Genomic DNA, 23,285 nt, shown 5'->3' on the forward strand with positions numbered 1-23,285 from the left:
CCGAGGTTCATGTTGTTACATTATGGCTAAAACACGTACAACCACAGTAACAAGGTAATGATGAATCAGTAACGAATATACTGCCCTGTTAAAGATTACAAACTATTACATGTGTATCCGGTGCGTAGATAAACACAGTCGTCAGAGAGCTTGTTTTACTACTACTTATATCCCTGTATTTTCAACCATTTTTGCCAATTGCCTCATAATGCACTGAATATACATTATATTATGTGTTGTTTACCTTTGGAATTTTGAGTTCTTTCATTTCTATTTTGTCATCTGTGCAGTGTGTCACAGACAACTAGTATCAGAAGAATGAAGTGGATAGACTAAATTGTAGATGCCAACTTGGTAACTAGATTTGCAAATATTTAACATGTAAGCTGAGACAAAATTCGATATGACCACTTCCACTTGAATTCTATTTTCTACCATTTTTCGTATCGTTTGTTTACTTCCTGTAAGGTTACACAAAGTGTTTTCTCATATTGTTTTACGGTACATAATGTGGCTGATTGTAGCTATGTCATTTCTCACAGAATGTGTGTGTTCCTGGCAGCCTTGTAATGCATCGCTTCACGATGGGATATGACGTCACAAATGCTATCAAATGTTGTGTTGCGTTGCCAGCATTTAGGCAGCAAAGCAGTCTTTTTTGAATGACTGTAGAGTCCGAAACAACGCTCCAACGAGAAAAATGTTACTGAGAAAATTTGTTTGTTTTGATGTCCTCTATACCTTTCTGAGGTCCGTGAGTGCCATTAAAATGACACCCTGTATAGGCTTTATAATATTCGAGAATTATACCATAATATTAATATAGATATTGTGTAATCACAAAATACAGTTTATCATGCAAAATTGTTGCAAAATAAAAATAAGGTTTGAGTTTTGCATAATTTCTAGGATAATTAGACTTCGTGAAAGTGTTGCGTAGCATTTTTGTGGACTCTGTGAGAAAAGTATTGGCTGGTATCGGTAGATGAATTCCAACCAATACTTTCCAATACTGATACATCGGTATTGGCTCAGCCCTTACAACCACTGTTGTATATTACCTAATAATTCTATAAATTTTATTTTGATAGTGATTTTTATTGCTTTAACAGGGTGGCTACTCACCTGGAATTCCTTGAATTCTGGGAATTATGCATGAATTATGTGCTCCGGGAATTATGCATGAATTCTACGTGAATTTTTCTCCGTTGATGTGAAAAATTGTAACTTTTATTAATTCCAAATGAATTCATATATTTACAAATGCTCCGAGGCAAGTTTTTTACAGTTCAGCTTTTATTTTTATCAAGGAAGGAAAATGAAGTTGCATGGAAAATAAAACAGAATTCTCATAGAATTAGATTAGATTAGTATATCCCGTAGCATTTGTGACTTGTATTTGTAGATGTATTTACTGTAGAGTCTGAGTACATGAAATGACAAATGTAAACTCCGCATCTTAAATTAACTATTTTAAATATATATACCATTTAATTGAATTGGATTAGAATTTTTGGATACATTGGACTCACCCCCAACCCCTTTATATTGTTAATTATTTGTGTCTGGGTGGTGAGAGGTGGTAATATGCAAGGTTGAAACAGAGAAATCATCTGCTTGGACTCTTGAATTTTGGAAAGTTCGCCTTGAAAACTGGGAAAGATACGTGCATTTATCATGGTCCTAGAGTAGCCACCCTGTTTGTTTCATTTCAGTTTAGTTTTTAGAAGTGTCTGAAGCATATGCTACAGGGATGCACACAATCAAGTAGCCCAATCAGTAGCATAGAGTAAATGTTAGTAATACAGATAAAAGCAAGGGTGAAGTGCTCTAATAATCCTCCTTCATAGATGTTAAAAGTGGCTTGCAACATCAGTACACAGCAGTGTACATGGAATCAGGTTTGATACACATGGCACAAAGTACTGACATCAATGGGACCAATTGCATGCTGATGTCCTTCAGTTCCTGTATTGTCTGTGGATTTGTTTTGTACACCGTACTTTTCAAGTTTCCTGGAAGATAATAATCACATGTTGGAAGGTCAGGAGAATGTGGCAGCCACAAATTTTTACTAACCCATGCAGTAATCGAATTATCACACTCCCCTAATTGTTACATAGTCATCGCACGATATGGCTTCAAATCTGTACTCCTTAACACACGTTGGCATGTTCTTCTACCTTTCGTGTGTACCAAAACATGTATTATCATTATTACAATATTTTAATCTGTAGTGACCCAGGCTACTTGTTTGTGCACCACCCTGTACAAAGATGTGCACAGCAAGACCCAATATCAAAATAATAATTATAATATGATTTAATAATTTGGATCAAAAGTGTTGTGTACGTCAGTTCAAGAGCTCTATTTTATCTTTTGTGTAGGTCTTTGGGACTTGGTATACATGAATTATTTGAATTTGGAAACAAATTATGATTGTGTGGTTCGTCTGTAAGCACACAAATCTAATTCTATTCATATCTCCAACTTCATTCTGAAGAGGTATACTGATTATTCACAAACCTTTGGTGCAAAATGTTTATTCTTACTACTCCTATTTGCATTTGTGAGTTCGTTAGGCAGGTCACATTTGGTGCTGCCGGACCCTGTGGCCGAGTGGTTAGCACATCGTGCTGCAATGCCAAGGGTCCCGGGTTCGAATTCCGCTCGGGCTTGGTTGTTTGTGAATGTCCATCAATTTCATAATTTCATCACTCATCCCCATCTTCGCAAATTAGCCAAGAGGCACAAAACGCGAAGTAAAATAAACTCAATCAATCACATTTGGTGCTGTTACATGCTTACATAACTAGAATTCCTTGAATTTCTGGAATTATGCATGAAATTTTCTCCATAGAGATGAAAATTGCAACTTTTATTTATCCAAATCCCATTGAATTTATACATATTTATAAATGCCCTGAGGCAAGTTTTTCACAGTTTGGCTTTAATTTTTATCGAGGAAGAAAAGAAAGCTGTTTGGAAAATAAAACAGAATTCCATCCGTTTACTTTGTTGGTGTCCTTTGCATAACAATCTACCTGACGGAAGATTATTGCAAGATAAGAAATCTTGAAGTTGATGAGGTAAATTTGAGTTTGAAATTCTCATACAATTAACAATATTTTCATAGATTATTATGTCCCATGACTTGTGCTTGTAGATGTATTTCAAATCTGAGCATTTGAAATAGGAGACCGCTCCCGTCGTTGTCCTCGCGATGCCTGGCAATCTCCCTCTCTCTGTTTTTCGTCCCCAGTCTTTCAACCCTGCTTCCAGGGGTCAAATCACCTCGCATCTGGTAAGGCGGTTCCTTCTCCCCCCGTTAGGTGGCAGCAAAAGTCAGCGGCTTTCGGTGGCTGTCGCTACACCAGCCCCCCACGGAGAAAAAGGGTTACACCTTGTGTGGGAGGCGAAATGTTACGCGTCGACCAGAACGGGTGACGTAGTCACCTCTTGGTGACGGACTCTCTTGACGTTGCGCCGATGGTGGTTGGTTGGTGGGGGGTGCGTTGGTGTCTCTGAGGAATCCTTGGTGGGTGGGACGTCCTCCGTCCAGGTGTAGGCTGGTTTGACCCGGTCAATGCTGACGCGGGTCTCACGACCGTTGAGACGCAGGGTGAAGGTCTTGCCGTCTTTGCTTATAACTTGGTGTGGTCCGGAATACGGTGGTTGGAGGCTGCCTCGTACGGAGTCGTCACGGAGAAAGACGTGGGTGCAGGTTGACAGGTCCTTGAATACGAAGGTGCTGGGTTGATTGTGACGGGAACCGGATTGTGGTCGCAGGCGAGCCATGTGTTGCCGAAGTCTGGAAATCAGGTCGGAAGGGTCTTCCATCCGGGTGGCTGTTGGTGGCACGATGAGCTCTCCTGGGAGTCGGAGAGGTTCGCCGTACACCAGTTCGGCAGGCGATGCTGCGAGGTCATCTTTGATGGCTGCGCGAATCCCAAGGAGCACGAGGGGCAGGGCTTCTATCCAGGTGGAGCCAGGGTGGCACATGAGTGCTGCCTTGAGGTGGCGGCGAAAGCGCTCGACCATGCCGTTGGCGCACGGGTGGTAGCTGGTGGTGCGATGGTGCTCGGAGCCGATGGTCCGTCCTAGTTCGCGGAAGAGTTCTGATTCAAATTGCCGCCCTTGATCTGTTGTGATGCGGGCGGGGGAACCGAATCGCGAGATCCAACACGATGTGAAGGCCGTCGCGACGTCCGCCGCGGTGATGCGTTCCAAGGGGAAGGCTTCGGGCCAACGGGTGAAACGGTCCACGGCTGTCAGGCAGTACTTATAGGGTCCCGCTGATGGGAGAGGCCCGATCAGATCGATGTGCACGTGCTGAAACCTTGCAGACGGAGGAACAAAATTGCCCAATGGAGCGTGCACGTGTCGGGAAACTTTGGTGCGCTGGCAGTCTTGGCACGATCGGCCCAAGCGCGACAGTCTTGCTGGACTCTGGGCCAGACAAAACGCGACGCGATTAGGTGCGCGGATGCTCGGGTACCGGGATGACTGAGGCCGTGCAAGGCATCAAATATGCGTCGGCGGTGCGCGGCGGGTACATACGGCCGGGGTTTCGTGGTGGAGGTGTCGCAGTAGAGCTTGACTTCGGTGCCAGGTATGTCCATGAGCTGGAGGTGGAGGTCGCAATCGCCGTTCAAGAGCTCACGGAGCTCATCGTCCTCTTCTTGGGCGGAGGCGAGGGAGCGCAGATCGGGGGAGGGGGTGTTCCCGCGAACTGCATCCACCCGCGATAGCGCGTCCGCCACCACGTTAGAGGTGCCTTCAATGTAGCGGATGTCCGTGGTGAACTGAGCGATGAAGGAAAGTTGGTTGAGTTGCACTGGAGGTAGTTTGTCACGCCGCTGCTGGAAGGCGTAGGTGATGGGCTTGTGATCCACGTATATGGTGCAGTGTTGCGCTTCCAGGATGTGACGAAAGTGCTGAACGGCTGCGTAGACTGCGAGAAGTTCGCGGTAGTACGGTGGCCACTCGGTCTGCTTGGTGGTGAGTTTCCGGGAGAAAAAGGCGAGGGGTTGCCATGAGCCGTTGGCGAACTGTTGCAGGCATGCACCGACGGAGGTGGCGGAGGCATCGGTGAAAAGTCCCAGCGGGGCTTCGGGATGCGGATGGGCCAGGAGCGTGGCGTTGGCAAGGCTGGTCTTGCAGGCCTCGAAAGCTTGTTCTAGGTCCGGCGTCCATGGGAATGGCTGGGATCCTCGGAGGGTGGTGACGGCAGCATGCAGAGGAGCTTGGTGTTTGGCAGAGGATGGCAGGAAACGACGGTAGAAGTTGATCATGCCGAGGAAGCGACGCAAGCCGCGAGCCGTGGCTGGTCGTTTGAAGTCCTGTAGGTCTGCGATGCGGTCGGGAAGCGGTCGTGTGCCGGCAGCGGAGACTTCGTACCCAAGGAACGTGACGGAGGGGGTCCCAATCACACACTTCTGGGTGTTAATCAGGATGCCGTGGTCCGAGAGACGTCCGAAGAGGGCGCGTAGGTGTTCGCGGTGTTCCTCGTGGTTGCGTGATGAGACGAGTATATCGTCGATGAATGGAAAGCAGAAATCCAGTCCTGAGAGCACTTCGTCGATGAAACGCTGGAACGTCTGCCCGGCGTTGCGTAGTCCGAAGGTCATGTATGGGAACTCGAACAACCCGAATGGCGTGGTGATCGCTGTCTTCGGGATGTCGTCTGGGTTGACAGGAATTTGTGTGTACGCCTTGACCAAGTCGATGACCGAGAAGACGGTGCATCCGTGGAGGTGGTTGCTGAAATCGTGGATGTGCCTCACTGGATAGCTGTCCGGAATCGTCCGGGCATTGAGGCCACGGTAGTCCCCGCACGGTCTCCAGCCCTCCGTTTTCTTGGGTACCGTGTGCAGCGGCGAAGACCAGGGGCTGTCGGAGCGACGTGCGGTGCCTTCGCGCAACATGGAGTCGAATTCGGCCTTGGCTATTTGTAGGCGATCTGGAGCGAGGCGGCGAGGTCGGCTGGACACGGGGGGGCCCGGCGTCGTCCGGATGTAGTGAACCGTGGAGTGACGAACTTCTCGCGGCGTGCCGGCGGGACGCGTGAGCGTCGGGAAATCGGCTAGGACGTAGGTGTATGAAGAATCGTTCGACAAGGCCTTGATGCTGGGTTGCATAGTGTTCGTTGGCTGGCAGGGAGCCGAGAGCCCCGTTCGTCCATCGAGCAGGCGCTTGTTGCGACAATCCGGCAGCAGCTCAAAGTGGTCCAGGAAGTCCGATCCGATGATGGGCACGGAAACGTCCGCGACGACGAAACGCCATGAAAACTCGCGACGCAGGCCGAGTTTGAGGCAGAGGGGCAGAATTCCGTACGTCTTGATCGTCGAGTCGTTTGCGGCACTGAGCACGTAGTCGGTCGAATGGAGTCGGTCCGGGAGCAAACGTCTCGGGAAACAACAAATATCCGACCCTGTGTCGACGAGGAAGCGGTGGCGGCTATAGCGGTCGGTCACGTACAGGCGGCTTCCACCAGGACGGCAGCCGTTTGCCGCGACTAGCGGCTGCCGTTGGTGTTTGTTGTCGCGGGCGCGTACGTGCATGGGTCGTTGCACCTCTGAGCCTGGTCGCCGAAGCGGTGGTGATACCAGCATATTCCCTCATCTCTTCCTCTTGACGGCGATCTGCGGCCGTAGCGGCGCGGGCTGGTACGGTCACGCGATTGCGAGCGGCCGCGGAAGGCGCGAAAGTCGCTTTGCAGGGACGCGACTTGACGAGTTAGCTCCTCGACGCGTTGGAGAAACCGAACCGTGTCGGAGGCAGGCGCGAGTGGCGTCGCGGTCGCGCAGATAGCCGGCGGGTTGGGCGAGACGAACTGTGCGGCGATGTTGCTTGTCGCGGGGGTGAGCATGGGGGGGCTCACCTCCACGATGCGGTCCGCGAGCGTGGCAAGTTGGTCCAGCGGAAGTTCCGAAGACTGCACCTGCAGAATCGCTTGAACTTGAGCGGGCAGGCGTTGGAGCCACAACGTGCGCAGCAAGTCGTCACGCATGGGAGTGGTGCCTGCGAGTGACTGGAGGTGACGTAGGAACTGGGACGGTTTGCGACTGCCCATTTCTTCTTCCATCAGGATCTGCCGCAATCGTTGATTTTCAGACAGGGAAAATCTTTGCGTGAGTTCTGTCCGCAGCCGGGTGTAAGGGTCGGTTGCCGGTGGTGTACGTATAATGTCTCTCACTTCGAACGCGTACCGACCTTCTAACTGTCCCACGACGTATGCGAACTTCGTCTCCTCCCGGGTGATGTGGGCGATGGTGAACTGGGCCTCCACTTGGGAGAACCACAATTCCATGTCCTCGGGCCAGAATGGGGGGAGCTTCACACTCACTCGATGTACGGAGTCCTGTTGCGATTGTACTGTGTGCGGTGCTGGAGTCCTCGGTTGAAGTGCTTGCTGTCTGAGTTGCTCGTTTTCCCGCCTGAGTTGGTCGAGCTGCGCTTGAAGTTCCTCTGTCATCGCGGTGTAGTTGGTGCGTGCAGAACAAAGGGGGATTGGGCGCGTCGTCTAGCATGAACTTGTTCGATCCGGCTGGTATGGTACACAAAGGGGGTAATCACAATTCACGGCCCCCAAAAAAACGATCACATCGGGGTCACCAGTTTGGGGAATAATCACCAAATCAAAGGATGTTGGCTTACCTTCTTGTGTATTCTAGACGAACACTACAGCTACACTACAAACACTGAGTAATACCGAAGGGAACACTGAGTAATAACGAAGGAGACCGCTCCCGTCGTTGTCCTCGCGATGCCTGGCAATCTCCCTCTCTCTGTTTTTCGTCCCCAGTCTTTCAACCCTGCTTCCAGGGGTCAAATCACCTCGCATCTGGTAAGGCGGTTCCTTCTCCCCCCGTTAGGTGGCAGCAAAAGTCAGCGGCTTTCGGTGGCTGTCGCTACATACCCTTTATATTGTTAATATATGTGTGTGTAGTAGGTGAGAAGTGGTAATACGTAAGATTGAAATAGAGAAAACACCTACTTGTATCCTTGAATTTTTGTAAAGTTTGCCTTGAAAACCGGGAATTATAAAGGGTCTTTCATTAAGAGTGATACTTTTTAAAATTTGAAAAAAATATAAACCAATCAACATATCAAAGTAAATTGTGCTTTATTTTGAAGCTTAGACATTGCAATTATGTTCTGAACAAAATATCGTTCAAATGTTTACCACGGCTTTGAACACACTGACGCACACGATGGCTCCAATTGTTAATCACTCTGTCCAACATTAGTGGCGTTATGTTTGCAATAGCCTGACGAATGTTCGCCTCCAAATGTTCCAAAGTTCGTGGCTTGTCAGCATAGACCTGGGCTTTGATGTAGCCCCAAAGAAAAAAATCCATGGGTGTTAAATCACACGACCGTGGCGGCCAATTCACACAACCACTTCTTGAGATGGTCCGGTCGCCAAACTTCTCCCTCAGCAAATCGAGCGTAGCATCAGCTGTGGCACGTAGCGCCATGCTGCTGGAACCACATGTTTTCAATATCTATGGTCTCAAGTTCTGGTCACAGAAATTCGCATAACATGGATCTGTAGCGGTTGCCATTGACAGTAACGGTTCTTCTCTCATCATCTCGAAAGAAATAAGGCCCAATGACGCCGCCACGCCATAAACCGCACCACACAGTGAGTTTTTCTGAATGCAATGGCATCTCATGGACCACTTGTGGGTTCTTCTCACTCCAATAACGACAATTATGCGTATTGACGAAGCCACTAGGACAAAAATGCACCTCGTCTGAGAAGATGATTTTTCCACTGAAATCAGGATCAGCTTCCAACTGCTGTACGGCCCAATCAGCGAACTCACTACGCAATCTGTGATCGTTTGGCTTCAACTCTTGAGTCAATACAACTTTGTACGGATGCAGGCCCAAATCCTTTCGCAAGATTCGCCAAGTTGATGTCTCAGACAGCCGCAACCGTTGAGATCGTATTGGCACTGACACATTCGGCTCTTCCCCAATTCTGGCCGCTACTGCTGCGATATTGTCCTCACTTCGTGCTTGACGTTGTTTTCTTCGTGGCTTCTGGTCGTGTAGAGTGAAATCCCGCTCAAACTTGGCAACAGTGCGGCGTATAGCCTGAATAGAGAAACGGTGATGGCGACCCAATTCTCTGGTGAACAAACGATGAGCACCCACAACTGAGCTGCCACTTTGGTAAAAAAATTTAATGATTTCTAAACGTTCAGGAAGAGTGAGTCACTGCATGATGAAACTGCAAATTGTGCTGGATATTTTCACACCTGGATGCACACAAAAAATATATTAGAAACTGGAAATTACAATTTTAAAAAGTATCACTCTTAATGAAAAACCCTATACTTGAATTGTATCATGGTCCTAGAGTGGCCACCCTGGATGTCTACAGTGTTTCCAAGTCCACAGATCCCATTGTGGTAGCACTGGCAGAGACAATTCTACACAGGTACAACAGAGGCAGTGAAAATTAGGCGATGCCAGGCTGGCTTGGTAGCTCAGTTGGTTGAGCAATGGCAGAGTATGCCAGAGACCTGGGTTCCAGTCCTGGTCAAGGTTTTTTTTTAAAAAAAAATTTAGAAACTTTATTGTAAACTGGAAAAAATATATTGCTACTGTATTCTGTTATTTTCAGTAACTTAATTCATTTTCTGTAATATTTTCAGACGGTAGATCATCTTTCTATTGATATTACTTGGAACTGTCCACTTGCGCATACAATTTCCACATGCTTAACACGTCCATTAAAACTGAATCACAAAATGAAGCTTAAGAGAAACCATGTCAAATGTTCCACAGAGGCCTTTTCAGGAAAAGAAGATGAAGTGATTGTGATGAACTGGGGAAAGTTTTGTAAAGTAAGTACCTGAATTTGCATAGACAGATTTGTGCACCCAATTATAAAGATAGAAAAGGTCATTTTTTAAGATCATAGCTTTGAAATGAAACCTCAAGGAAGCAAAAAGTTACTAAGAGATGTATGTTTATGACTAACACAGTGTGGCAATTGCAGTGTTACTGGGTGCCATATATACAGGGTGAATATTAAGTATTTCAAAAAATACCAAAATATAGTTTACTTACGGTTTGTGAGTAAGTATAGCAGCCATGTCAAACTCAATTCGTTAGTAGGGCCGCATGACGTTAATGTCAAAACTCGCCGGGCCGCACATCTCGAATCCCAACCCCTTGAAGTCCAAAACTAAGGAGTCGCCCTTGACGGGGGGGATTCCAGTGATTACTATTGCAGGATTGGTATATTTTGTAAAAATATATACACAGTCTCCCTGTCCTAAGTGCCATAAATAAACAACCACAGGGGATGCAAAAACCAGAAGGCTTAATTCCTCTTCACGTACCACTCTGCTTAGAAGTGAATAATTGCACGATTACTTGTATGTGTGTGTGTGTAATTGTAGTAAATATATTTTAATTACAATCCTTAATGGTTTTTTTTAAATAAATTAATTTAAAATATTTTTTCGTAGTCTGTGATACTATTTTATATGTATAAATTGATTAAAATTGTTCAAACATTTTGGCAAGAAGCCTTCTATGGATAATTCTAGGTTCGGTTCCCATAGATTTGACACATTTTTTTAGAAACTAGCTTCTCAATGTCTGCATTATGTTTTTGTGAGCAACAAACTCTTAATTAAGACAACAAATATTTGTCAGTCGTTCTTTATCGTTGGGCTATTTTATTAATCTTCATAATGGAGATCAGCTGTTCACCAAGGCAAGTGCTGCCAAAATTACTAAAACTCCAGCAGCAAAATCTCTAATCGGAGGTTACTGCTCTGGGAGATTTGAGAAAGATCTAGAAACAACCACCCCGAGATATTTCTCTATCAATACGAGTCACATTGTAATTCAATAAATTTCATTTGGAGGTAAGATTTGCATTCGCAGCATCAAAAGAGAAAAGAGCAGAGCAGTGGAAAAGAAAATTGCCATTCGCACTCTTTGAAGTCTTGAAACCTCTTTTCAAATTCATCAAGTACGTAGTATTTTTACTTTGGACAAGTATTGACTTGAATGAGGTTCACGGATGGACCGCTGATATTCCTGACAAGTTGGGAAATGACTACAATTATAAATTATATATTGCTAACTGAGATGAAGGAAGACCGTAACTTTGCAAATTGGCCTCCAGTTCCTTAAAAATATCTTCTGTTGTGTTGCGGAGAGAAATTATATCAAGCAGATATTCTGTCACATTTAGATGAGAATCACATCCATGAATAAATACAGTTAACTGAGCTACCCAACAGACGACCATATACTTTTATCTATTGCGAGCAAAAATGCAACAAATCCAACAATTTTCGCTTTCAATTGTTCGTTGCTATCGCCTTATAAGTCATCAATCCTCTCCTCAACTTTATTTCTGATTCTTTTATTTTTAATTTTGTTTTGATTTTTGTTATCTATTTTCGCTTTTCTGCCAATTTTAGCTAATAGCGACGATGAGGATGGGCAATTATTAGATGAAATTGATGAAGGGACACACAAAGGACACCCAGGCCAGGCTGGGATTTGAACCCGACCCCTGGTGTCGTAGAATGCTGTGTTAACCACTCCGCAATGGAGGTTGGCAACTGTATTTAGTGAGAAAGAAATATTTCTGAATGAATTCACTTATCAGGCCACAAAATTTACACGTTCTTCACTATTTACTTCACAAGGAAAGTAGGCAGTCTCCCATTTTATTTGAAAAAGTCTACATTTCAGTTCGATAGCTATTTTTTTTTAACTATCACAAGGCTTAGGATTCGACATGGTTGTCTGAAACTATTTTAAAAAATTGACGTTCCATCAAGGCAAACCCTTCACGATGGAGGAACTGACTCATTGGTAACTGAAAGTATGCACGCTTCCCTCTCCCAACCAGCAAGATATTCTTGCACTTCAGGTCTAAACTGTCAAAACAACTTGCGTAATACATACAGCACCTTCACCTTAATGGAATGCATGAATATATCTGCCCAGGAAAAATAGGTGAACCTTGGGAAGTTCGGTTGAGTCGGGGCTTGATTTTCGACATAAGAAAATGCGGGATAACTACAAATGTATAAATAATATTAAATGCATCATGCATTGTACACAGGGCCAAGGTGGGATGGTGAGGGCCGCGAGTTTGACATGGCTGTGTATAGTATGCCAAACTACGTTTCAGGAGTCAACTGCTCCCTTCCTCAGGTTATCTCCTTGGCAGGCACGGCTCGTGCATAATTTTCCTGGGGGTTCACCGAAGTCATATGACACATATTCATTTTCCGCAAATAGACTTTCTTCAGGAAACAAACGGGGGGGGGGGGGGGGCTTAAAAGATTGGTACATAATTTTTTCATAGAATGAGGTTTCATAGTAGAGGTGTGCGTATAAATTTAGGACTAAAACTAAGTACAATAAATTGTGCATCTATGAAAGAAATTTCGGGATTTATGGGCATCATGGACGTCCTCAGGATTTGTTCCAGGGATGGGAAGCAAGATCATTTTTTTTTCTAGGGGGGACAAACGAGGCACATTTTTCCTTGTAATAGTACTGTTCTCTCAAAAAAACACTCCTTCAGTCCCTGCAACGTCTTTATAATAATCAACATAAATTACTGTGACTGAAATGAAATTATATGTGTGTAATAAATAGTTTTAGGTTGACATTAATTTTCCAGGCGGGTGTGGCCCCTTTTCCCCTTCCGGACGTCCATGCCTGCAATTATAAAACGACTAATCACAATGGTCCTACAATTATTAAAGGGAAATGGCAACCAATGACATATGCGTACTAGAAACCTGAGAACCTTTCATTGGAATTTACAGCTTTTTTTTTTTTATCTTCAAATTTGGAGTTGGTCGACCAGCACACGCTTTATCTCTAATTTTCTTTCAACAGACGAGAGGGTATGTTTCCGTTAATGGAATGCATTTTAGCGGTCATTTCTTACCTGCGCAGACAGCAACACCTACACTGCATCAAATGACGTAACATCCTTTGGAGCATCAATATTTTGCAACAACTATCCAAGAACTTCGAAAACTTACAAACTTGAAACATTGACACCGACAGGGTTTGTCACGTCTTCCTTTCTTGTCGAAGATCGCGCCATTCTTTTACTTTCACATATCCGAAGTGTTTCCATCTTTAAGGAAAAAGTCTGAATGCATGCTCGAGTTATTTTAGTAATGTATTTCTTTTATTTTAATTCATCGTCTAATTCCAGCTTTCATTCATTTCTACTCATCTTTCTCTGCCACAATTTTGCAATTATGCCAAGAAGTTCGGTACAAAAATGATTCAACAGAGAAGATTGAATATGTAAAGAATGCGCTTCAAACTTGAACCTCACAGGGCAACACTGGAAGGGAGGAACCAGCTGGGTCTCACTCGCAGCGAGGACCGTGCCTTCTGGCTTCTGCTGCGGCTTCTGAGAGAGCACGAACTGTCTGAGAGAGCACGAACAGCGCATGACCGTTGGTTGGAGATCGAGGTTCCTCAGTACCCTTTGCCATGTATTTTGTCCATATAGCTACCCCGAGCTTCTGCCTGCCGCCCGAACCTTCCGTATGACAAGAGCTCTCCTGTGGAGGTTCAGCTGAGGGTCTGCACGAGGGCGGCCGACTCGCGGTTTCTCTTTCTCAGCAAAAGAATTTGCCGTGTTACGGACACAAATACATGACTTCTTGTGGATAAATTTTAGCGAAAAATTGTCAAAAGGTAAATACATTGTTTATTGTCCATTCTCGAGGTAAATGCCGTATATTACTGGGGGTTCACTGATCCTGTGCGCTATAAGGCCAACCGCGCCTGCTCCTTGGCTAGTGAAATTCCTTCATAGCCATGTCAAATAGAAGTAAAACAGGGAATAAGGTGATAGGTGTTACTATGGTGACAAAGGTTTCTTAACAACTTGTCCATTCCTGATAAAACTCCCATACCCACATTCCTTTTTTTGTAAGGCTACCAAAAGTGTAAAAAGTCAAAGATAAAAACTTTAAAACTTGAAACATTAAAAAACCCACTCGTCCGCGAGGAATCAAGTTTGTCTTCTTGCAGAATGCAGGAAGTTTCTCGGTTCCAAACTCTGCCCACCAGTTTCCCCTCCCCTCACTCCCCTCCCATTACTTCATTTCATACTCGAAATCATGAGTCTCCTGAACCGTGCGGATTATGCCCAGTGTGACATGAAAACCTATTTTTTTTATAATCACTTACTTCCCACCTTTTGAACATCCTAATCCACGTTTCATCCACATTTCCATAATCTCTATTTAATTTGTTGTTCCTATCTTTGCATATATTCGCAGCCTCGTTTATGTTTATTTGTTTGTTTTCATTCCTAACTACCTCCCTTTTGTCTTAATTTTATGTTGCTCTTCAATATTGTGTTCTGACAACCCCATTCTTGGAACTCCCTCCCTAATGTCCTTATCATGTTCCCCCCATCTTACCTCCATACTTCTGCCTGTTTGTCCAATATATTCCTTATTGCATTCACAACTAATTCTATACACCCCTTTTTCTACCCCTCTGTTTTCCCCTTCCTTTCTGTTCTTTTTGTACTCTGTAAAATGTTTTTCAATTGTCCTCGAGGCCCTCATCCCACATTTAATACCATAATCCTTTGCCACTTTTTCAATTCTTTCGTAAACCCCTTTGAAATATGGGATCCCCATATATACAGGGTGTTACTAAAGTTTGTTTCCAACGCTTAGGAGGTGATTCTACAAGTGAAAATAAACACAAAAGTTCATGTGACGAAATGCCGAAAACGGCGCCCATTCGAAGTTATTGAAGTGGGAAAAAATGTGAAAATTATGTTTACAAGGAAATAGTGGCACAATGGCCAACCATAAGACAGCGGCGAAGGGCGTAAGATGGTGGTGGTGCTGCGCTAGGTTGCATATGTGTCGACACGTTCACTGTGTGCAGAGTGGAGGTGCCGAGGGAACCACATCACAGACGATGTTCAAACTGTCTGCCATTAACTTCCACGCAGAGATGACAACTCCGAATCAACGATTGTCTAGTGCGTGCAAACAACCCCGTGGTGTCTGCTATCGTCGATGCGGCAACATTAATGAGTGCAACAAGATCCTCGGCTGACACGACAGGTGTTTCGTATACGAGGCGTTTCATCTCTCCCAAATGCTATTGGAATACTCCCTTTCTTACTCTCTACACCACTACAGGGTGGGCTTAAAGTCGCAGTACACAGGAGCAATAAATATGTTGTGATAAGAAACAATGCATTCATATAATATGCTTGCTTCACATGGTTATCATTGGTTTACAATACGTTTCTCCCACTCTTGATGAACATGCATTAGAAAAGAACACATTAAAAATAAATTAATATGGATACTTAAAAACAATTTCTTTTTCCTAGGTATTACAACTTTTGGTCCACCCTGTATATAACCAGGGAGTGGATTTTTAGATAAATACATATTTTTTCTGTTGCTTCGGAAGTTGGCAAAACTCAGTAGGAGTACCAACCATATGATTGCAATGTAATCTGTGAAGTCTTATTTCATATAAAAATGCAAAATTTTATCTTTAGCACATTTTATTGTGAGATGGATGTTTACAAAACGATTTGGGGTTTCTGTCTGCAAATGTAAGCTTTTGTGTGACGTGATAGAGAAATGGAAAACTTCACACAACTGCTTTAGGAAACAGTGAGGAATGTTAGTGAAGGAAATTGAACACACTATCAGGGACACACATGCAAGTGCTTAGAGGCAAATTCCTAAATCTGTTCGAGAAACACAGGGCCCATCTTCTTCCCCATCCTTTTAACCTTATGAGAGATGATTGTTAATCTGCCACTGAAGGAAGTCCAATAATAATAAATAGATAAATATTTTAATATAATAATTATGTAGTGTTATTATTTAATTACTTGAATCATTTAGTCCTAAAAAAAACATGACTTTCCTCAGTAATTGGTGTTTCTCTCCCAGCCCTACTGAATTGTTACTTTTCGTCTATTTAGTTTGTTCATTTGGTGTATTAAGTCCACAGTAAGGCCAAACGGGACTGGACATACAGTTTAAAGTGTGATCCGAACCACTATGTGCCTCCACTGGGTATCGAACCCAAGACCCCTTGATTTCAAGGTGATGACTCTACCACTGTGCCATCGGGGAGACCCCTTTTCGTCTATTGTTATTGAATTTATCAAACTGGGGTTTTATACGAGGGGCATCCAGTAAGTAAATTCCAATTAGCCATTAAATAAAACAAGAACACCGTAGCAATTTACATTATTGCATTAGTTACAGTGACCTGTAACTTTCTTTTCAATATATTCACCACCATTGTTCAGGCATTTGTACCATGGTATTAATTGTGTATGCCCATGTCATATATGTCCAGAGGTGCAACCAAGAATTTTTGTCCGGGGGGGGGGGGGGGCAAGTACCAGGATAAACATACGAATGATGATAATAATAATTTTAATAATAATAATGATAATGTTGTTATAACCTAACCTAACAATAATAATGTTATTATAATAGCATTATTATTATTATTGGTTTGCTTTATTTATTTCGCTTATTGTGCCACTTTTGGCTAATTTGCGAAGATGGGGATGAGTGATGATATGATGAAATTGATGAATGGACACTCGCAAACATCCATGCCTAAGCCGGCATTTGAACCAGGGACCAACAGTAGTAGTAGTATCAAAGAAGTTATTACCCTCATAAATTATGCAAAAGATGGTTGCAGTTGGTGCTAAAGCATTTGTGTTCAAACAAAGATTCAAATTATTTTTCCAACACATTCAATTTCACATTAATAATGGAAAACAAGCACACAAACTATTTTTGAAATACAGAAAATGTTTGATAAATGCATATATAATTATTTTTTTACATTAATATGTATAACTTTCATGGACGATATGTGTTTCATATTATGCAACATGGAGAGACATGGACACTAAATTGTGTACGTATTCAAAGTTTCTTAAATACATGGATATACAACATATATTATTTAAATACATTACACAACCAATTCATCCATCTCACAATAAAGCAACAGCAAAAATTACATAAATTGTATCTCAAATGTGCATGCTATCTTTCCTCAAAACAATTGTTCATGCATTTAAAGCAAAATCAATTAAGATGTCTTATTTCTCTATCTGGTAATCCACAATTCATTACAGAGAATAAAGATAGATTGCAAAAAGTTTTGGATCCAATTTTGTTGCAGGCTGAAATCGATATTGATTTAATAGGGTGCAAATAATTTCACAGGACCCCAATTCATTCTCTCTTTTACAACTTTTGTGCCTCCCCTATGGTGTAGTGATAACATCCTCGCTTTGTGATCAAGAGGTCCTGGGTTCGATACCCGGTGGAGGCACATGACACAATGGTTCAGATCCCACTTTAAACTGTAGGTCCAGTCCCGATTAGCCTTTCTGTGAGTAAAGTGAACTTAAAACCACAAATCAATCAATCAATTTTACAACTTATTTTCATTTAGATTGTTCGATGCCCAGGGCCGACTCCCACCGCCCCCTAGCTATGGTTCTGAACCTGATAAGACTAATAAAAGCAGGTATTGCGAGTGAATCGAGCAAGAAAATTTTACGAAAAGTATTTTTATTTGCATAAAATTTGATGTTGTGGGCGATAATTGCCCCCTGCAGGCACACTTGCCCATCAATGTTTGCCCCCCCCCCCCCTACCCCCGGTTGTGCCACTGTATGTCAGCTGCCAAAGGCTGGAACCATCTGTACCACAATGTCATTATCAAAATGTTTATGCTGCCAGAAACTAACTGCTTCAACTGAAGGAAGAGATGAAAGTCGCTGCATGCCAGGTCGGGGATGTATGGGGGTTGGTTGGATCTCTCACTTCAAGTGATGCAAAACAGCCTGCATGCACTCTGCTGTATGGGATTGTGCACATTGGATCAGCCATTCATGAATTGAATTCATCATCTGGCCATACTGTTGCTCATGATTTCACACAACTATAACATAATGTTCAGGGCAAGGGACAAAAATGGTTGAAAATGTAGGGATATAAGTAGTAGTAGTTCGAATTCAAAGTGAATTAGAATAATGTTGCTGGTGTTTGTGAAATAAGCCCTCTGACAACTGTAACATTCCTGTGTTTATCCACTCACCAGATACACATGTAATGGTTGACAGTATATTTGCTGTGCTGCATGTGTATGCATTGTAGACATTAAGTAACCATGTGAAGCTAGGATACTTTGGTTATAATGAGAAGACCGGTACCACAACATATGTGTCATGCTCTGAATATTACGTTACAGTTGTGTGCCTCTTATTTTTGGAAATTTAAGTTCGTCATTTTTTTATTTCATCAACTATTTAGTGTGTCACAGACAACCAGTATCAGAAAGACAAGTGGAAGGACTAACTTTTAGATGCCAACCTGGCAATGATATTTGCAAATAAATGACTTGCAGGCTAAGAGATAAAATCCAATACAACCACTTCCTTTTGAATATGTTGTTTTCCCACTTTTATTGTATCACTGGTTTCCTTCCCATTGGGTTACTGAATGAGTTACTCCCTTTGTTTTACAGCACAAGCACATAATGTATCTGGTTGTATATATATATGTCATTTTTCACAGAGTATATGATCTCCTTGCACCGCTTCATGACAGGAAATGACGTCACAAATGCGATCAAATGTGTTGTTTTGCCAGCATCATAGGCATGTGCATGGGGGGGGGGGCAAATACCCCTCCTAATAATGGACATCCACAGATTTTTTCCACTGAGGGACAAGCAAGGTATTTTTCCCATGGGGCATATTACCCTGATAATAGTGTTGCTCCCTCAAAAAAGAACACCTCTTGAATTTGAAATTATCGCATCCCCATTATAATAATTAATGTAAATTATATAACAAATCAAATTACAAGGTTTGTTCAATAAGTATTGGGACTGAAGTCATAAAAATAAATTTATTGAAGATATATGTACAGTGTGTTAATATTCTTCAAAATATGACCCTCCTGCATCAATACACTGCTGGCCCACTCTTCGTACGCCCCCTGGAAGTTTGCAACTGCAAGGCTGTTCAGGCACCCTGTCAAAGCCACTTCGACAGCCTCAATCGTCCCGAAACGATGTCCTTTCAGGCTCCTTTTGATCCAAGGGAACAAAAAGAAGTGGGGGGGAGCCATATGGGGACTGTAGGGTAGGGTGGATCGAAAAACCGTTTTTTTCGAAATCGGTCTGCGGCTAGTGCTTAAAGTTTGTGGTTGGTGGTCCTTATAACTGGTAAGTACTCCATTTTCTGTAATGTTAGCCACAGATTTTTTGACGCGTCCTTGATAGTTCTATTGCATTTGATGTAAAACCACATGAGAGCTGACTCTTGCAGGGCGCATCATTTGATTGTATGTAGCAACGTCAAATCAATCACCTGCTCTTAAGACACTGACAGAATTTGTCGTTAAAGTTTACGCCCCCATGTGGTAATACATCAAATGCAATAGAACTATCAAGGACGCGTCAAAAAATCTGTGGCTAACATTACAGAAAATGGAGTACTTACCAAACGATTTAATGACTTTTCTCTATGAACGTCTTCAAAATCATGGTTTCTGGGGGCATCCAGAAAACATACTTGTTGGTATGTTGGCAGACAGTCGCCCAAATGTGCATCAAAACGTGGCGAAGAAGATCCTGGAAGTAAGAAAAAGCCAAAGGCAAGCAAACCACGCCATTAGAGAATTTGCACCCCCAGTGATTAACTCTAATGCCAAAGATTACACAGATTTTAGTGTACTGGGGAAAAGAAGAAATAACATCGCCTCCAGTAGCACACTTACTTACCATTGAAGACTTAGAGGAGACTTAGAGCAGGAAGAGACGATTCCCTAAGAAAACTGCTGACTTTTTTGACCTGCCATGCCATAGCCGGACAGTGGAACAGTGCATCAAAGATGTAACTGCTGCATTAATTGCTGTATGTGGTTATGACTCCCGAGATGGCTATATTAGAGCTCGATTGGAGGACAGGAAAATATTACCAAAGTTTGATACCAAAGCGGACTTTAAATCCTAAATAGGCCAGTCTACCTGGGTGGGTGGGCGGGCGGCACTCGATTGCAGCCACCTCCTCGTCGTGAGTGCTGGATAGTCGATTAGTCGATGAACTAAGAGCTGCAGTTTACTTCCTTTCCTAAAACCTTATCGTTTTTGGTAAATTTAAGTCGGTGGGGTCGAGTAATTATAGCGGGTTATTGCCTACCCAACATCCGTAACATTTCTGTATATTGGGCGTTTTTTGACGAATTTTGGCGAACTAAGAAACCATTTTCCCTTATTCAAACACACTAAACCGTTAATATTAAGCAACATACAAGCAATATATGTAATGTTTTGCCATTAAATCACTCCAGAAACATCGAGAACCTATCAGGAAAAATTGCAAATTTTTGACATTTTTTCATAAAAATTTAAAATTTTGACTAAAAAGCGCAGCCTGTAGATATTATCCGATCAAGTTGGAATTTTTTATGGGTTATAAGGAGCACCAACCACAAACTTTAAGCACTAGCCGCAGACCGATTTCGAAAAAAACGGTTTTTCGATCCACCCTACTGTAGGGTGCTTGCGGCAGCGTTGCCACATTGTGTTTGGCGAGTGCCTCCTTCACAATTAGCAACGCGTGACTGGGCGCATTGTCACTTGTCAAAAGACACTTGCACAGCCAAAAATGATTGTTTAAAAAACTCATGTATTATCAACAACGAAAGAGACGCCCGCCAGCATGTTCTGAAATCGCAAGTGGTTCGCCACTTGGCCACTAGATGCCTCTGTTGCAAAATTGCCCCAGGTTGACGGGGAGGGCTAGTTCGCGTGGGTTTGAATCCTCTGCACAGCTGGGTTCCGTCCCCTCGTCGGCAAAGGTCTCTTAGCTGTCACTGCTTGAATTATTGCCTCTTTCCCAGGCAAGAAACCAAGAAAGCAGGAAGACCATCAGTTTGTGTATGTTTAGCATGGGCGTCCGGAAGGGGGGGGGCAGGGGGGGGGCTGTTCTCACCCCCTGGAAAATGAGTCGACCAAAAATTTTATATTTCACACATATAGTTTCATTTTAGCCACAATAATATGTGTTAATTATTGCATGAATACCATAAATTCAAAATTAAGCAATGTTTTTTTTAGGGAACAGCACTATTTTTGGAGAAAATGTGCCTTGTTTGGAAAAAATACCTACCTTGCCCCTCCCTGGAAAAAATCCTGCGGACGTCCATGATGTTTAGGTGTAGAGAAGCAGAGCCTATTTACCTTGAGTTGGAATCAGTGACACTTTATATCGAACCCTACTGCCAAGGATGTATTTTGAAAGACTTATTAAGTTCAAAATAATGAAAATAACTAAATAATATAATAACTACAATTAAATACTGAAAATATACTTATTTAATAGATGGTTACTTATTTCCGCAGAACTTATTGGAAGACAAGGCAAGGATTATATTGGGATCATACGACTTGAATGATAGTACCAAAGAAGATATATTACTATGTATAATAATAGGCATAAAATATTACCAGAATTTTTACTTTTCGTCAATTGAATCTAACATCCTTTTTTGATATTCAGTAAATATTAAATTCTTTGTTTACTTCACATTAAGAGGGAGGTGGAGTTTGGCGAAGGTCGCCGTGGAAAGTGCTTAAATTTAACATGGGCTTTTTTGCATTTTGTTGAATATAACGTTTTAGGACAAAAATTTGCCGGAAAACATGCAGTAGATGTGAACTTACTTTATGAAACTTTGAGTACATGACACATTTATGCAATTTCAGTCCGATAAATGTGCACAAATTCCATTATTGTTTTTCAATTTCCCATAAGGAAATACGTAAATAAGCACAGAATGGTTATAGGATTTGTGGGTAGCACCAACGAAAATGGCCATTATGATGCATACTAACGTAATGCTCAATCCTTTTATGACTAAGCTAGGGAGGGCTTTTCTTTTAAAAATCACTTGCACAGCCCAAAATGATTGTTTAAAAATGTCATGTATTCATGGTGGTTGCGGTAAACACGGTTTAAGATTACTTACGTGAAATTTAAAAGATTTCGTAATTCCGCGTTGCACAATTTAATGGTTCAATCCTATTAATTTCGAAGATCCACTGTCTTCATTCACAAAAGGGTACGGCGTTTGAAGCGGGGATGGTACCGCGTCAGTACATTGTTTGTTCCCGGGCGGCGGTGGTTGCGATTTTTCCCGTTCGGCAGCACTGGCGCGCGCATCTTGGTTTGCGTCGTCTGCTTCCTGTTGTCCGGTGGCGTTGTCGGTTGGGGGTTGGGGGGCTGGGCCGTGTTGCTCGGTAATGTGCCGTTCCTGTTCCCCGCGTGGCTGGAGGGGGGTCGAGTATGTGCATAGCATCTTTTCTTTTTCAGGTCGGGGATCTTTCTGAGGACAGGGTGCCAAGTTGGGTGTGCTTGTCCATTGTCCAGGTTTAGTGCTGGTTTCTGCTGGATGATAGCATGGGTTTCTTTGATGGTGTTTTCTATGACAGAGCCGGTTGGGTGAAGTATGGATATGGAGGAGATGGTGTGGTTAGTGGAGTGGAGGTGTTGGGAGAGGCCTGATTTAGGTGTGTCGTTTTTGGAATCTTTTACATGTTCGTTAATCCGTTCTTGGACGGTGCGGATGGTTCTGCCAATGTAGGTGTTGTGGCATTGGCATGTGGTCTTGTAGACACCGGGGGATGCAAGTTTGGGTAGGTAGTATCTCTTGAAGTTGGGTAGTGCTCTTCCGATTTGGGATATGGGTTTGTGTGCTACTCGGATGTTGAAGGGTTTGAGGGCCTTGACAAATTTTCCAGATGTGGTGGGGTGGTATGGAAAGGCGATCCATTTGGGTTTAGGGTTTTGGTTCGGGTTATCTCTGTTTCTTGGATGTCTGAACTGGGTTTCTGTTTTTGCGCACCACATGGATAGTTGGCGCTCGGTGTAACCGTTGTTTAGGCCTATTTCCGTTACGCGCGCTATTTCATCTTGCAGGTCATCTTCTGTGCAGCTGTGTGTGAAGGCTCTTCTGTAAAAGTTCATCCATACTCCAGCTTTCTGTTTTGGTGGGTGGTTGGATTTTGCATGGATATACTGGGTGCCCGAACCTGGTTTCCTGTATACGGATGTGACGAACTTGTCTTGGAGTCGTCGGATGCTGAGGTCGAGAGCTCGACCTCAGCATCCGACGACTCCAAGACAAGTTCGTCACATCCGTATACAGGAA

At 43.2% G+C, this 23,285-nt stretch overlaps 1 protein-coding gene across 1 annotated transcript in view; it reads left to right on the forward strand.

Moving 5' to 3' along the window:
• LOC146005457 (uncharacterized) overlaps positions 1-23,285 on the forward strand; it is a 70,293-nt gene that overhangs the window by 17,210 nt on the left and 29,798 nt on the right. Inside the window, exon 3 of the mRNA XM_083144700.1 lies at positions 9,672-9,863. Within this exon, the coding sequence (XP_083000826.1) occupies positions 9,672-9,863 (192 nt within the window). The remainder of the gene's footprint in view (positions 1-9,671; positions 9,864-23,285) is intronic.

Source organism: Lepisma saccharinum, chromosome 23 (assembly GCF_977018435.1).
Source record: "Lepisma saccharinum chromosome 23, izLepSacc3.1, whole genome shotgun sequence".
NCBI lineage: Eukaryota > Metazoa > Arthropoda > Insecta > Zygentoma > Lepismatidae > Lepisma > Lepisma saccharinum.